Source organism: Barbus barbus, assembly GCF_936440315.1.
Source record: "Barbus barbus genome assembly, chromosome: 26".
NCBI classification, from domain to species: Eukaryota; Metazoa; Chordata; class Actinopteri; order Cypriniformes; family Cyprinidae; genus Barbus; species Barbus barbus.
Window position 1 is genome coordinate 1,853,468 of NC_136754.1, and position 18,122 is coordinate 1,871,589.

Sequence of the window (18,122 nt, forward strand, 5' to 3'; positions counted from 1 at the left end):
CTTGACGTTGTTTCATCCTCATGCCTCATTTCCTTATTTCTTCATTTCTAGGGTGACCAGATTTCTCATGGTTCAATATGGGACTGGGGGGGTGGGTCAATAAATTACAATTTCATGATATCTAAATTACAAACCATAAGACAAATACAATAGATACCAATTAAATATTAAATAAGCTTGTTTTTCTAATACAGTAGGTTCAACATCTATACTTTATTTAACATCTTTTGTTGTTTGATTATCATTAGTGATTAACCTTAATCATGTGTTTAATTAGGCTCCTGTCCCTTTAAGACCGCATGAATATAATATTTAATTATTTATTTATTTATTGCCATACACCTTAGTTGTTTGGAATTTGCTTTGGTGAGCTCATCAACAATAATAACAAACATTAAAATACAAACATAAATACATACACAGCTATATATGTCCGATCAATGATGAGAAATGAAATACAGATGCATAGACACCAGAGGAATTAAGAGCGTGAACAATCCTACAATGTGCGGTTCAAAAATGTTTAGACTTAGTTTTAATTGCTCTAAGGCGTCTGCCTGAAGGAAGAGGCGTAAAGAGGTGTCTGGCTGGATGTAAGGGATCTTTCAGGATTGTTAAACCTTTTTTCTGCAAACATGAGATACTTGGAAGATCTATCTCATTCAATAGTTGGAAGATCACACCCAATAATTTTCGAAGCAACCCGAGTTATGTTACTAATCTGACTTCTCTGCTGAGCTATGGAGCTGCCAAACCACACTATAAGTGAGAAAGTCAGCATGCTTTCAATGACAGCTCTACAAAAATTGAACATACCAACTTTAAATACGTCAAACTTTTTAAGCTGTCTTAAGAAAAAAAAGCCTTTGAGATTTTTTGATAATGCCTCTTAGGTTGTCGTCCCACTTTAACGTTGCAGAGATGGTTGTCCTGACCATTAATAGTGAATGGCAAAACAGCATTTGTCCTCCTTCTGAAATCAAACACCATTTCCTTTGTTTTTAGGGCATTCAACTTCAAATTATGAGTGCAACTCCATCCAAACAGTGTAGAAACCTCCCTCCTATAGTCTGATTCTTTATTTTTTTGTTATTAAACCATGTAGTATCATCTGCAAACTTAAAAATTTGCGCTGATTTACAATGTGAAACACAATAATTAGTATATACAGAGTACGATAATGGTGACAGTACACATCCTTGTGGAGCCCCCACACTGATTGTCTTGAGACTTGAAAGTATATTATAAATATAGGCTGTTATCGCGTGACAGAACACTTCTACTACTCGCTCTGTTCACCCAGTCGTAAAGAAATTGTGAAATACGGGACAAAACATTATTTTTCAAAATAACTAGAAACACTAGACACTAGAAATAGAGCTGAAATACGGGACTGTCTCTGGTCACCCTTTTCATTTCTCTTCATTCATGATCATTTTCTCTCTATTGATTCTGCAGCAGTGCCATCCGTGTTTTATCTGTTAAATGCTGCCAGTCATCAATCTTATTTATGCAAATCCATTTCTTATTTTAACCAATCATGTGCTCCCATCTTTCCCTACCATCCCTTACCTCGCAGCTATACTAAAGTCAGTGGTCGTATCTATCTGATCGTGGATAGGTGGGTGACTGCTTGTCTTTCTCTGGCATCCATGGAAATAACAGCCAATATTCACCTTTTCCCTGAATTCCCACAATCCCTCTTTCTTCTCACTACTTCTCTCTTAACGATATCACTTTTTTAACGGTTCACTAGATTCCTGGATAGATCAAAATGATGATGTCTCTGTCACTGACTTTTCCTGTCTAGAACTTCGACGTTTGCTTTAAATGTTACGTAATCTCAAAGTCAACATGAAACCGCACTCAAAACCATTTTATTTCCACGTAACATTCAGTGAAAATTAAAAAATCCTTTTATTAACGTTTTATTTTGTTTGTCGTTAACTGATTGGGTCGTCAGATGATGACCAGCACGTCACAATTTAGCATTATTTGCTATTATTGCTGTATTTCTATTACATTTAAGGGGAACTAAAAGACTGCGTTAAAGGGGTCATCGGATGCAAAATTCACTTTTCAAGTTGTTTGAACATAAATGTGTGTTGGAAGTGTGTGTACACATCCATCCTATATTGATAAAAATCCACCCAGTGTTTTTTTTTTTAAATCCCCGTTTTAAAATCCCCTTTCTGAAATCAGGCTGTTCTGAGAGTCCTGTCAGAATGACGTAGTTCTGTGCAGGCCGCTCCCACGATAGTTGATTGACAAGACCGTATTACCTTAGACCCTCCCTGAGTGAACTGAGAGCTGTCCGCCTCCGGTGCAGGGAGGACAAGATGTCTCCGATTGAGCGATTGATGTGTTCTGTTGTTGGATGTAATAATGAATAAAGCTGTCATCATTTCCCCCCGACATCTGAGCCGCTGAAGACACGGAGGATTAACGTTACTTTCGCTTTGAAGTGAATGCGCCGATCTCTGATCTGCCTAAATGCGTCTATGTTCCGCAAATCATTCGTGAAGTGAGTATAAGGGTTTTTTATGAATCTTTGCACATCGCCTTTCCTAATAACATGCTAGTTAGCCAGTTTCGCGGCTAAAATAAACAGTACTGCTCGTCACTCCACGGAAGAGAGGGGCGGAGCGAGCAGAGCTCATTAGCATTTAAAGCAAAATGGACTAAAAAAACGATTGATGAAAACAGAGCTGATTTTGACAGGGTAAAGAAGGTGATTTTTACACTACCACTGAGAAATTTTAACCAAAGTATGTTATAGACTTTTCATTAAGACCCTAAAGAATCATATCAACTTGTGGAAAATGGGCATCCGATGACCACTTTAACTGTTGTAGTGAATGTAGTAACCGAATGTAGTGTTCACATGATCACTAAAAAGTGATTGGGTTGATGTGCGTGTTTATATGTTACAAGCTTCAGTATCAAATCTGACATGAGCACACTGCACAAATATACATACAATCGCACACTGTTTGCACATACAGTTATCCTTATGCTTCTTTTCTATGTTTCGAAGACCAGACTTAATATTTATCTATTGCGGGTGCTAACTATGAGATGAGATGCACGTGAAGCTTTTTGCCATGCTGCTTTTATTTATCAAGCAGTAAAATTGCCCATTCCCATAGTCAAGACAAGCCCCGTCTGTGGATGAGAGTATAAAGTGAGGGCTGACAGGACCTTGTTCTGCTCCACTTCACTGACAATGAGTGGAAGGAGAATTTTAGATAACATGACTTTGTTCTACAAATTCAACCGCTCGTTCCATGCGTCATGAGTCATTACACCATTTCTATGTCATTGCATCTGCGCAGTATTTTCCAGTTTTGGTTTTCAATCCGATCAAGTGTTTACATGTCCTCTTGATCGGATTAAAAAAGGTCTACACCACCCCTTCCAATCCGGTCGAAATTTCATTTCATTGAAGGTTTTTCCCTCCGTTTGAGCCATCAGTCCGATTACTAACAGATTATTTAGTTGCACTTAAACCTAGCTAGTGTAGTATTATTTAAATAGTTTTATATCATTAATTAATATTTTGAATTAGCTTTTATTTTTAATTTCGGTTTTCGTTTTAATTAATTTTAAGGTAAGACAAGTTTATTTATATTGCACATTTCATACACCGTGGAGATTCAAAGTGATTTACATAAAAAAAATGCTTACAATAATAATCAGAAAATAATCACAACAGAGACAGGAAATAAAAATAGAAATAAAATATGAATGATTGAATATTTACTTAAAATGTATTAAAACAGTTAAGAATAAACTTTAATTTTTGTAATTTTAGTCATTTTAAAACTTTTAGTATTTTTTTTTTTATTCATTTTTGATATTTTATTTAGCTTTAATGTATTTTATATTTCTGCATTAGTTGTTTAGTTTTTGTCAAAGTTTGTTTTTGTTAAGTTTAAGTTTTTCATCCAATATTTGTATTTGCATTTTATTTCATTTCAATTACTGAAAAAGATTTTATTTAATGGTTTTAGTTTTATTTAACAATAACAACACTGGCCGAAAGTTCAGAGGTGGGGTGGGTTATTTACTTTGATAATTTTTAATACATTTATTTTGTTTGTTTTTGAATAACATTTATGGCTTCAAATGTGAATTGAAATACTAAATAGGGTCCGTTTTGATTTCATGTTGACTTTAAACCTCTGCCTGCTCAAATGCATCCCAGAAAGTCCTACATGAGCCGCTTGACGTCAGCGGTATATCCTGCCTCCAGACTCTGACAGGGAATGAATCTCCTCAGCATGTCTCTGAAATGCACGGCCTCTCCTCCTTGGATCTCTCTGTCCCTCTTTCTCTGTCTCATCTTACAGTGATGTCCAATTGTGTGAAACTTTTCATTGCTTTGATTTCGTATATCTCCATTCTGTAAATTGCTTCAACAGCATCAAGCAAAAAGTCTCTTCTCCTCAGAGCAAGTAAGTGTGCTATAAACAAGGTAAAGCTTTGACATGAAACCTCATCATCCAAGCGTTTAAACCCTTCATAGCAGCAAGATCATCTGGAAGAAGCCATTGCCACTAAAGTCTGACTGCTGAAATATTTGTTTTGGTTTTTTGGTCACATGATTCATGTATGGCAGACATATGCATTGCTTCTTTATAAAAATAATAATGCAATCCAGCTTGTTACTTATGGATCTAATGCACACGGCATCCATGTTTTCCACCCAAACCCTGCCTGTGGAATCCTGATTCAAGGTTTATGCCGTTTATTAGACACTAACGTTCAAATAACTGTGTTTTATAATCCAAACCGAGCTAACTTGATCAGCATGTGATCTAAGTTCAGAGAACGTATGGGTGATTCATCAATTACAAGAACATTTATCTGATTTTAAAGGATTTTAAAGTCAAAATGCCTTAAAGAAAAATATTTTTTTTTTTTAAATTATAATTTTACTGTGGTTAATTATTTTATTTTTGTTTTTGTGAGTGTCAAAATGTTGAATTTGCCAGACTTTCTTTATTTCTTTACATTGCAATGTCAGGACAATTGTTAGTATATTTTCTTAAGAACTTTTAAATTAAATTAAATTAAATTAAATTAAATTAAATTAAATTAAATTAAATTAAATTAAATTAAATTAAATTAAATTAAATTAAATTAAATTAAATTAAATTAAATTAAATTGGTACAGTTTGTGTTTTCATAAAAATATATATTTTTTTAATAATTAGTTTTTAAATAATCACTAGTAAGTAGTGCTGTCATTACTGTCATGCCAAGCATTTTAGTACAATTTTATAAAAAAAAAAAAAAAAATTTGTTTAATGATGAAATCAAAAGCAGAGTGATATTTTGAAGAGCAGAAATGTATTTTAATTTTTAAATCCATTTAATATGTATTTGTTATCATCATTAGTACTTAAGCATTTTTAATTAAGAAACAATGCATTTGTATAAATTCAAAACAAATGTACAGCAGCTGTGTTGTATTAGTGGGCAAATCCAACGTTTTGGTCTTAAAGTGAAAAATAAAAATCCACTTACTTAAAGGAGATTGATGAAGGCTGTTATCAGATCTTAATGAAGAATCGCTCTAATTGAAGAATCACTCATATGTCACATGTATACTGTAAATGAGTGGGGCAGCATGCGTCTTTCTCTCCTAATGCAATCTTCCTGATCTCCAGACTGGCTCATCCTGACGGGAGTCTGGCCGATCTGACGATGATAAGCACGTCTCCAGAGCCGCTGCTGAAGGAGGAGAAGGAGAAAGAGTCCATGAACGAGGTGCTGGTCATGGACTGTGTGGAGGAGGAGAGGAAGAAAGAGTCTCTGTCCATCCATTCAGCTCATCTGTCCAGTCATGAGGACATTCAGCAGTTCAGTGCTGCCACAGATCCAGAACTGCCCTCAGAACAGAGCTCAGGTACTGTAGTCCAGTCCAGTCTAGTCTAGTGCAGTCTATTTTCGGGTAGTCTAGTTTGGTTTTACATGGCCCTATATGGATTTTATCCTGCTGTAGTTTATCTATCTATATTTGAGGTGTCACACGATTAATTGTGATTAATCGCATCCAAAATAAAAAAAATTGTTGACATAATATACGTATGTCTGTGTACTGTGTATATTTATTATGTATATATAAATACACACACACATTGGCGCCAATAGCCTTGTGGACAGCATGCTGACATATACACTATATTGCCAAAAGTATTGTATTGTATTAATTGTATTGTATTTTATTACAATTATTATTACAATACAATACAATAAAACTAAAAAGAAAAGAAAATAGTTGGGGACACTTAATTTCTAGCGATTATCGTCAATTCGATTTTGCAGATACTATTTAAACTAAACTAGACAATGACATCTCTGAATTCAATAATGAAATGCCTTAACTGAAAATTTAGTGTTTAATCTTATTTTTATACATTACTGACACTCTATTCTCCAATCTGATACTGTTAAGTGCTTTGACACAATCTGTATTGTTAAAAGCGCTATATAAATAAAGGTGACTTGACTATTGGGTCACCCCCTTCTAATGAACAGGTTTGACTACTTTAGTCATTTCCTTGAGTATAATGTTTAATGTTTAAGCATATAATGATATTCTAGGGAATTGTGTGCTTCTAATTTTATAGCAACAGTTCTTTTATGGATTTTTCCCCTACTGTAGTCTAGTGTATTCTACAAATTTCAATGCATCTTTTTTTCTATGTCCCTATTTTATTTGCAAACCAGTCAAGAGAGCATTAAAATCCTCAGAAGTGTGAAATTGTTGGCTATTTCTGCAGTTCACATTTTTCTTCATTTTTTTTTATAATGGCATTTATAAAACTCTAAAGCACTTACGACTCTTGTTTTATTCGTATTTTGTCTTAGATTCAGTCTGTTTAGTATTTTGGTCTTAGATTGTCTCTTTTGTTCATAACATGTATACTGAGCTGATCTCTTCTCGCTCAGACCTCAAGAATAAATGGCACTTGGTGGTGGATCGGCTCACAGTCCTGTTCCTCAAGTTTCTGGAGTACTTCCATAAGCTGAAGCTCTTCATCTGGTGGCTCCTGGAGATGCACATCATCAAGATCGTGTCCTCTTACATCATCCTGCTGTCTGTTAAAGAGGTAGAAGCTCAAACGTGAGGTTATCATACAGTAATCTGAAGGTGTTTCTGTTTCTCACGCTTGTCTCTTGCAGGTCTCGCTGCTGAACTATGTGTTTTTGATCTCATGGGCATTTGCGCTGCCATATCAGCAGTTTCGAGTTCTCGCTTCCAGCGTTTGCACTATCTGGACGTGTGTCATCATCATCTGCAAGTTGTTTTATCAGCTAGAGACCATCGAACCGAATAACTACTCAAGTAATTGTAGTATGGTGGGTTTCCTTACTCATCAAATGAGTTTGTCACTCGTTTTCATTTCAAATAAAATGCTTGTCATTTCAAGGCCATCCATATCTAGTTTGGCTGTAGCAGAAGAGTCGATTTGCTGGTTCTTGTGTTTAATCGTGTGATTGTGGTTTCTGTAGCTATACAACTATACAACAGAACAGGAAAATATGGACATGCAACATTCCCTACTGTACAAGAAGTCAGTGGATCCTGCAAACTGGGTCGGCCTGGAGAAGTTTAATGATATACTGCCCAACCTGAGGGTGAGGAGATGCATTCAGTGTTTTCAATATGTCATCAAATTAGCCTCTACTGAGGGTGTAACTTCATGTGTTGTGCTAAATGTGCAACCTATTATTATATACCTATTATGCAATATTATCATTATTATTACAGTCTAGGAGTTTTTGTTAAAAATGATCCAAAATCAATTATTGAACAAGTACATAACCAATCATTGTTCAAATCTCCTTACCTTAGTCTAATATACAAAGGTAAGCTTGTAATAATTTTTTCTGTTTTGAGTGGTTTGGGTCGTTCGTCTTTGCGTCACTGCATCACATCTGTATACAAAACTGTACTGTATACAGTAAATGTAAAACAACACCAAAAGCACATATATTATTTAATGTAACCATCTGAAGTGGAGAAGCTTCAATTTCTGAAGATGAAGCATTTCATTAATTAACTGATTGACTTTCTGATGTACAGAGCTTGTTTACATTCATCTTCTCGCTCTTCTCTTCCTTTCTCAGAATAACTTGTTGATGTTGGCCATCTTGGCGTTTGAAGTCACTATTTACAGACACCAGGAGTTTTTCCGTCTGAAAAACAAACTCTCTCCTCCTCCGTCTCGGACCATCTTTCACGACATCACCCGGCAACACCTTGACAACAGCATCATCAACTGCGTCAAATACTTCATCAACTACTTCTTCTACAAGTTTGGTTTAGAGGTGCATTTGATTTACTTCTTACTTCTTACTTACTTTACTTCTATCTGTCTATCTGTCCATCCGTCCATCTGTCCATCTATCGTTCTATAGCTACATTATTCTATCTCTCTCGGTTTGGTGCCAGGTGTGTTTCCTGTTGGCGATCAATGTGATGGGTCAGCGGATGGATTTCTACTCCATGCTGCACGGTTTGGCTCTGGCTGTGGTGATGTACAGACGCAGGAGGAAAGCCATCGCTGAGATCTGGCCCAAATACTGCTGCTTCCTGGCCTGCATGATCACCTTCCAGTACTTCATCTGCATTGGAATCCCACCGGCTGCTTGTAAAGGTGTGTTGTTCTGGGCCTTTTCAGATGTCTTACTTATTTAACGGTTTCTTTTAGTCTTAGACCGGGGGTGTCAAACTAAATTCCTGGAGGACCGCAGCCCTGCAGTGTTTTGTTCCAACCCTGCTCAAACACACAAACCATGTAGTTTTCAACTGAGCCTTAAGGACTTGATTAGTTGGATCAGGTGTGTATCATAAGGGTTGGAGCTAAACTCTGCAGGGCTATGGCCCTCCAGGAATTGAATTTGACACCCCTGTCTTAGACTGTTTCCAGCTACTACATTCTGAGATTAAGCACAGATTCTCATTCAGTTTGATATTGATGCAGAATCTCAGGGGTGTAAATACTCTTAATCGCATATCAATATTTGCAGATGAACCTCAAATGCCCCAGTAAACAATTAAAAGACGTTTCATTATTGCTCCAGACAGAAGCAGTAAATAGAGATCACACAGTGGCTTTAGAAGTCAATATTTTATGTTTTAATTTACATTTTTTTTATCACTTGTCATAATCCTTAATAAGATTAATTGTTCAGCATATCATGTATTTAATTTGATTAAAAATGATTGATCGACAGCCCTAATTGTTACTCAATATCATATTTATTTACTTTAATTACAATTCCACTTAGCCTCTCCCTAGTAAGAATATCAATAAATCTTTACAAAATTTTTTTTTTTTTTTTAGAAATGTTTACATTTTCAGAATTTTAATTTAAATGCAGCTTGTTTTTGAGGTTTGTAACACTTCATAAAACATCATCTTAGTGAACATCAAAATGAACTTGAAAATGAAAGTCCATTCAGTGTAGCAAACCATTACGGCTGTCCAATCAATGTCAACTTCTGATATACCATAACATCTGTATGCTTGTATGAATTTTGTCATTTTGTCATGTTATTTGTTCAGTGATCTAGAATGTACTGAACTTCTCTTTCTAGATTATCCCTGGAGGTTTCCTGGCTCCATGATGGATTCTGACGTCATTAAATGGCTTTACCTTCCTGATTTCCACACTCAGCCCAACTCCATGTTCCTCGTCTGTGAGTTGACCACATGTCTATTTTTCAATGTGACGTTTAGGGAGCGGGTAAATATGAAATTGATGACACCGCGATAACAGATCACCATGAATCACAGTGTTTTGTCACTGATGGACAACACCAAAGAAATGAATGCATGAAATTACTTGTACTGTCTCAGTCGATACATGATCTTAGGAGGTTTATTTTATTTTAATATTTTAGTTTATGCCTCTCTAAAAGGATTAAATAAAGTGTTTTTTTCTGCTAGTTTATTAAATTAACACTATTTTGTTTTAAATTGCTTTATTTTAGTTCTATTCTATTTTCAAAATACTACTGACAATTACTTGCACTGGCAATAAATTATCTTAAGATTTGATTTGATAACACTGAAGAACTCAGTCTATGTCTGTCTAAAATTGCTGGAAGAGGTGTTAGTGAGGCCAGCAGGGGGTGCTCACCCTGTCATCTCTGTGGGTCCTAACGTCCTGACTCCTGACGGGGACACTATACTGTAAAAAGCACCGTCCTTCAGGTGAGATGTTAAACCGAGGTCCTGACTCTCTGTGGTCATTAAAAATCCCAGGATGACCTTTGAAAAAAGAGTAGGAGTGTTACCCCGGCATCCTGGCCAAGTTTGCCCATTGGCCTCTGACCATCATGGCCTCCTAATCATCCCCATACACTGATTGGCTTCATCACTCTGTCTCCTCTCCACCAGTAAGCTGGTGTGTGGTGGGCGTTCTGGCGCACTATGGCTGCCAGGTAGATGCTGAACACTGGTGGTGGTTGAGGAGATTCCTCCCTTGTGTTGTAAAGCGCTTTGAGTGCCTTGAAAAGCGCTATATAAATGTAACGCATTATTAAAAGTAATAAATTGTCCTTTTATGAATGATGTGAAGCCATCCAATCCTTTTTTTGTACTCTGTGTATCAGATGGTGTGTAACTGCCATCAGCGGTCAGTAGACATGCACAATTACCATCAGCCTCTTTGTCCTCCATATTGACCCTTAAATTTGTGTCTTCTGTTCTTGTGTTTTTCTGATGTAGATGACTTCATGCTGCTGCTGTGTGCGTCGCTGCAGAGGCAGGTGTTTGAAGATGAAAACAAAGCTGCTGTTCGTCTGATGGCGGGAGATAACGTGGAGATCTGCCGAGACCTGGACGCGGCGTCCTTCAGCGTTCACAACCCCGTACCGGACTTCATTCACTGCAGGTACACACAACACATCATTAACTTACAGGCTCATGCTTAAAGGGATAGTTCACCCCAAAAAATAATTCTGTCATTAATTTCTTACCCTCGTGTCGTTCCAAACCCATAAGACCTTCGTTCATCTTAATTAAGATATTTTTGATGAATTCCAAGAGCTCTCTGACCCTCCATAGACAGCAAGGGTCCTACCACGATCAAGGTCCAGAAACGTAGTAAGGACCTCTTTAAAATAATCCATGTGACATCAGCGGTTCGAAGCTACGAGAATACTTTTAATGCGCAAAGAAAACAAAAATAGCGACTTTATTCAACAATTCATCTCTTCCGAGCCTCCACTGAACGTAAACAGCGTATGCTATTCTGTGTCAGCTGTGTCATGTGCATACGTTGTTTACACTCAGATCAAAGTGCGTGCATACTATCCAAAAAAGATAAAGATAAAGAAAATGAATACACAAATAAACAAGTATATATGCTGTCAATTGATTAAAAAAATAACTAATTAATCGCACATTTTTAAAATGATTAATCCCACCCAACATTAAAGTATTTAAATATACTTTTATATTGCAATAATTTTACATGCAATCTTTAAATTAATGTACAAACAACATAAAGACAGTATATTTTTAATATTTGTTTAATGGCATCTTTTTTTATGACTGAAGGCCAGTATCACTGATGCCAATACTACTGATGTCTCTATAGATAGTTTTATTTAACCCTTGACTATAGCCCTTCAACATTACAGCATAATTGAGTGCTATCAATTTGAACATTTATTAGATTTTAAAAAGTAACTTCTAATTTAAGTGAACTCTAAACTATAAACCCATTGTCATATTTAGCTACCTTTACCCTTTAGCAGAAATATACAGAAATAAACGTTTTCTGTTTGATTTGTCATAAAGACATTATACGACTAAATAAATGCTCTTTTTGTCAAGAAAAAGAGACAGAAGCATTTTTAACATGTTAAAGTGTGTGTGTGTGTGTGTGTGTGTGTGTGTGTATATATGTGTATATATGTGTATATATATATATATATATATATATATATGTGTATTTTTATTCCAGATATTTTTTCAGACATTTCTTATGAAATATTGTCAGTACATGTAGCTGATAGTGTGAAAGTCTGTATTTTCTGATGATTGAGGTTAAGGAGCAGTTTATTCAGGTCTTTGAATGTCAGTCACTCTACTGTACGTGATCCTCTTTCACCCTCACTTTCCAAGAATTTCCATGGATCATATTGCAGAAAGAAGGGAAAAATCTAAAAGGCACCATCACACGCTCTCTTTCTCTCTCTGTCTGAGCTCTAACCCAATAAGTAGCTTTTAAGTATGGACTGATCTTTTTTCTACAAGGTGATTGATTTTAGGGGAGGAAGCTGTTGTTGTGGTCCATCAATGCAGGTCCATATCACAACATCTCAGCTTTTCATCAGAGCTCTTAGTACAGGCCTGTGGCTAAACACACCGTCCAGCGTCTGCAAACAGGCCGTGAAGCCAGGAGGATGTACTTTAACCTTTGGAGTGGCGGATCTAAAGTGCATTTCAAAGCATGTGTGAGCTTTTAACGTGCAAGAAAATGAGCAGAGCGTCTATATACATGTGAAGGAATCGCTCCGGGTATCGATCCGCTCATTATAATTATGCCTGTCAGGATGAATGATGCTATATAGGAAATGAAGCATAACATTTAAATAAATTATGGCTGCCTCCCCGTTTGCATACTAACAATGTGCACTTAAAATCAAGTGTGTAAAGTTAACTTATGTTTTAAAATATTGTATTTCCGTTTCCTTTTCAACCATAATGTAGATAAATAGTTGGACAGCCACTGGTAACACCTTCACTAATGAGTCTATTTATATAAGGCTTAATTAAATTAAATTAAATTAAATTAAATTAAATTAAATTAAATTAAATTAAATTAAATTTAATTTAATTTAATTTAATTTAATTTAATTTAATTTAATTTAATTTAATTTAATTTAATTTTGTTTTATTCCATATGCTCTACATTTGTCATATAATCATCATATAAAATAATGTTTTAGTAACAGTGAATGAACAGTGTACTTTTTTACTGTTAAAATACTTTTTAATTAATCCAAATTGTTTATTATGTTTTACATTTTTATTTTAGTTCTATTTTATTTTCAACCATAATGCAGAGAATTATTTGGGCTGCTACAGTCAGCACATTATCTTAGTATTATTAATTACCCTTAATTTAATTTAATTTAATTTGCTCTACATTTGTCGTGTAATTATGCTGTGAAATAATGTTTTAGTACCAGTAAATGAACCATGTAAACTTTTTACTGTTAAGAAACTTTTTTTTCCTCTGCTAGTTTAATAAAGCACCACAACATTTTATTGTGTTTTGTATAATTTTTATTTTAATATTTTGGCTGTCCCAGTTTAATAGTAACGGATTAACGTGGCACTGTTAACTTGGGTTCTGTTTGACCCTACACTGTAAAAACAAATCCGTAAAATTTACGGTAAAAAACTGGCAGCTGTGGTTACCAGAATTCTACCGTAAAAAATACGGTAACAACGTTTTAGGTTTTGCGGTTTTAACTTAACCCTCTAAGCGCCAAAGTCGCAAAATTGCGACAAGACGTCATACTTCATGAAATAGGATGTAGTTCCTAATATGCTGTAATATCTCATTTGTATTCCCTTCCACTAGATGGCAGACATGTAGTACTTCGATTCTAGACCAAAATTGTTCGAGGAAATAGCAGAGCGAGTGAGCTATCGTATCATTGATGCGGAAGCAATTCAGTTCATAGAGTCTGAGTAAATTGTGAGATTTGTGAGAGAAAATCGCCAAATGGCTAATAAAAAGTTGTACTGTGAGGATGTGTTGCAAATGTCATTCGCCGATTCTGACTCTGAAGGGGAATATTTGCCTTTTGGAAATGACGATCGGCCATCTAATGATCGCGCTTCTCCCGGTACATCTTTTCCGCGCAATGGTGCCGCTGCGCAAGGCGCGATCGTTCACAAAGCACAAACAAGTGATCATTTCAACACTTTGCCCAACGGGGATGGGGGTGGCAGGGGTGGACGTGGTCTTAGTGTCCATAGGAGAGCTGTTGCTCTCTGATGATCGGCCAGATTGCGCCGTTTGTTCTGATCGTGCGCGCTCAAAGGGCCGCCAGCAGACAGTACAGGTGCAGTCAGTTTGGGGTAAGTCTGTGCGCTGTGCCATGCAATGAGAGGTACCATACTCTCAAGAACTATAAACTGTCACATAGATACCTGATTTGGCAGATAGCTGGTCAACTGTTCAAAAAATAGGCACATGTATTTTACTATGGCACAGTAATATAGTAATAATTTACTGCTTTCTCCTGTTTTTCTGTTGATTTCCTCTTTTCCTGATCATTTGGAATGAGGATAAAAAGACAAAAAACAACAACAACATGCAAATAAGTTCAAACATCCATTCAATATCTATTATATCCTGAATATTACTGATGAACTGATCAAAAAGTAGGCTACTGTTCACATGCGTTTTACTACTATATAGTATAGTAATATAGTAATAATTTATTACTTTCTCCTGTTTTATTGTTGGTTTCCTCTTTTCTGATTATTTGGAATGAGGAGAAAAAGACAAAAAAAACAAACAAAAAAATCAAATATCAATTCAATATCTACTATTTCCTAAATATTACGAAATTCAAGAGGGCGGCCCTGATGACGTCATAATATGCAAATTAGATGAGTATATTTACATCCCACATAAACTTTCAGTCATGCCCAACATTTTTCTAATTTACAGTAGATCTCTATCTTTAAGCCCTTTCAAGCCACAAGCTTTTGAAATCTTCATGTCAAAATCCAGCATTTTTTCCAAAAAACCCTGGCGCCTAAAGGGTTAAATTTACAGTTAAATACCGTAATTTCTTTAACTGATATAATCTTAATATACCAACCTATTAAAGTACTGAAATCTGTTTTGTTCCTTTGAAATACACTGATAACCACCAAATGCAGGTGATGATGAGAAAGTCACATGATGAGTCAAAGCCCATCACAAGCAACTTTTAAACAATAGAATATACAGAAGGTGCACAGTGTCATTCACACAAGCACTAAATAAACACCATCATGGTGAGACTCATTAAACTGAAATATGCTATAAACATTAATTTAACAACATTAGATGTAACATACAACCCTAATAAACATAACCGATAAGAAAAAAACTAAGAAGAAACATAGTTATTTCAAAGAAAAAAACTTCAAATTCAAACAGAATTTGAAATGGAATGCAGGGAATTCTGGGAACGTTTACGGTTTTTAGCATTTTCACAGTTTTTTACCGTTAAAATCACGATAATTTTTTACAGTGTATGAATCACCCGTAGTTCATGCCAGGGTTGCCAGACCCACGGTTTTCCTTTATCAAACATTGTTTCTAATGCACCTCCCATGCAATAATTGCAAAGAGCTTTGTGCTTTGTTGCTTCAAAAAAGAAACAATGTCTCAGCTTTTAAATCCTGTTCATTTTATTACAAAATTCAAACAATAAATGCCATTTTGCTGCTCTTCACTGTGATGTGGCAGATTGCGCTTCAGTTCAAGCAGCAGCACGGCACACGAGACTCTTCCACTTTAAGTTACAGTGAAAAATAAACATGAATGAACATCAGGAGGTATGTTGAAAGAAAAAGTACAAGTTACTGAAATGTATCACATCTCAAGCAATCGATCAATCGGTGTTTCAAGAAAGACAGCTTGGGAACAGCGTGTTACTTAAAAGTTGCTTTCACCCAAAGACTTTGTTTTACCTCAGGAAAGTTATCCTATGTAAAAAAAACACTTAACTATATATGCGTTTAAAAGATGAGTAACACCACAATAAGGTGTCATTTGTTAACATTAGTTAATGTATTAACTAACTTGAACGTACAATGATCGACACATTTATTACAGTATTTATTCATCTTTGTTGATGTTAGTTTATAAAAATACAATCGTTCATTGTTCATGTTAGTTCACAGTGCATTAACTAATGTTAACAAACACAACTTGTGATTTTAATGCATTAGTAAATGCTGAAATTAACATAAACTAAGATTAATAAATGCTGTATAAGTCTTGTTCAATCTTAGTTCATGTTAGTAGTTAACTAATGTTAACTAATAAACCTTATTGTTAAGTGTTACCAAAAAATCTGTCATGATGACCCATTTTTATGAAAACATTGTGCAATTGAGTTGTTATTTGAGTGTGATTTATTATTTTAAAATAAATAGCATTTAATATAATAGCTTTGTTGTTCATTTTAATGTTATGTACAAAATGAGAGGGCTCCCTATAATTAACAGGGTGACATTTTTTTCTTAAGAAAACTAAATTATAGATATCAGATTCTGAATAATGTGCTATCGGTATTGGCTGAGAAGTTTATTATTGGTGCATCGCTAGTTTGGATGGATAATTAAACAAACGTCAGTTAAATGTTACTCTTATGTTAATGTTATTTCCATCTCTCAGGTCGTACCTAGATATGATGAAGGTGATCATGTTCAGCTACCTGTTCTGGTTCGTCCTGACCATCATCTTCATCACGGGCACGACTCGGATCAGCGTCTTCTGCATGGGTTACCTGGTGGCGTGTTTTTACTTCCTGCTCTTTGGTGGCGATCTCTTGCTCAAGCCAATCAAGAAGATCCTCCGTTACTGGGATTTCCTCATAGCTTACAATGTCTTCGTCATCACAATGAAGAACGTATTTGCTGTGAGTGTCTTATACCTCAAAGAAATGCATTTACAGTTTTCAGCCAATTCTGCCAAAATCATTACATTAATGTATGTCATTTATTTGCAGAGAAATAAAAAAGAACATCCAAGAGCATCTCAACACATTTTATTAATTTTGACAGTATATATTCTCAATTTAGTGTTTAATTACCATGAAGTTTTAAGAATTATAAAGTTTTGTATCAGTGAATAAAATAAAAAATGATTATTTATAATATTCTCTTCATGCTTTAAAATTAAATGAATCAAAAGAATCATGCTTTAAAATGAAATGTGCTATATATTTAGGATATATATATATATATATATATATATATATATATATAGGATTTATTGTGTAACTATTAAAACTATTAAGATTAATCATGATGCATGAACAGAAAAAAAATAAAGCAATAAATTAAGAGATGAGTAACATGCATTAAGGATTGTATTATATATTGTTATATATATATATATATATTTTGTTTTTCCCCCACAGATTTTGGCATGCGGTTATATCAAGCATTTGGTGAAGAATAGCTGCTGGTTGGTTCAGCTGCTCAGTCTTGCCTGCACCATTAAAGAATACAAAGCTCTAGAAGGTAAAGAGAGATTGCTTTTGGACAACATTTTGGTTTCTAATCTTTGTTGTTCTATAAATTAAACGCGTATTGTGAGGTGTCTACAAAAGCATCATAGTTTCAAAAGAAGGCAGCCTATTTGTGTTTTTTCAAAGACGCCACAGCATCTGTCTTTCACAAAAAACACAATGCATTGTGATGAACCAAGGTAGTGTCAACACACTGTTCATTACAAATATATTTCAATATAAATAATAATGATAAAATGTTAACTTAATTACTTGTGGATTATTTTAGCCAATATTTGTGTGCACAGTATATTTTTATGCATATTTGCTCAGCAAAATGCAACTTCGACTTATAACTTTTGGTTGAAAAGCAATGTTGCATTATTAAAATCTCTAATGGCTTTATATGTGTTCCGTGTGTTTTCAGGCGTGTCTTTAGAAGGATGTGAGGTGCCGAAGGACGAGGCCGGGATCATTTGGGACAGTATATGCTTTACGTTCCTCCTGCTGCAGAGACGTGTCTTCATGAGCTACTACTTCCTGCATGTGGTCGCAGACATCCGTGCCGGACAGATTCTCGCATCTCGGTACCACATGTTTACATAAGTTTACATAAGTGTGTTATATTTGTTTTGAATGTAAGTTTTTGTTTGAGGGATAATTTTATAATTGCAATTTGGAGAACATTTCTGTGGAAACATATTTTTGCCCACTATTTTTTAATAATCTTGCAATATTCTCAATTCTCAGTTTATATCTCACAATTCAGACTTTTCCTCATAATCCTGAGAAGAAGAAAAATTCTGAATTGGGATATGAATTTCAATTGTGAGGAAAA

At 35.1% G+C, this 18,122-nt stretch overlaps 1 protein-coding gene across 1 annotated transcript in view; it reads left to right on the top strand.

Annotated features, from left to right (window-relative positions):
• piezo2b (piezo-type mechanosensitive ion channel component 2b) overlaps window positions 1-18,122 on the top strand; it is a gene marked incomplete at both ends in the record, with an annotated part of 95,601 nt that overhangs the window by 46,305 nt on the left and 31,174 nt on the right. Inside the window, 13 exons of the mRNA XM_079379152.1 lie at window positions 1,580-1,621; window positions 4,425-4,457; window positions 5,676-5,914; window positions 6,961-7,121; window positions 7,195-7,371; window positions 7,525-7,650; window positions 8,143-8,343; window positions 8,468-8,672; window positions 9,617-9,718; window positions 10,752-10,917; window positions 16,447-16,690; window positions 17,195-17,297; window positions 17,712-17,871. Coding sequence (XP_079235278.1) covers window positions 1,580-1,621; window positions 4,425-4,457; window positions 5,676-5,914; window positions 6,961-7,121; window positions 7,195-7,371; window positions 7,525-7,650; window positions 8,143-8,343; window positions 8,468-8,672; window positions 9,617-9,718; window positions 10,752-10,917; window positions 16,447-16,690; window positions 17,195-17,297; window positions 17,712-17,871 — 1,959 coding nt within the window. The remainder of the gene's footprint in view (window positions 1-1,579; window positions 1,622-4,424; window positions 4,458-5,675; window positions 5,915-6,960; window positions 7,122-7,194; window positions 7,372-7,524; window positions 7,651-8,142; window positions 8,344-8,467; window positions 8,673-9,616; window positions 9,719-10,751; window positions 10,918-16,446; window positions 16,691-17,194; window positions 17,298-17,711; window positions 17,872-18,122) is intronic.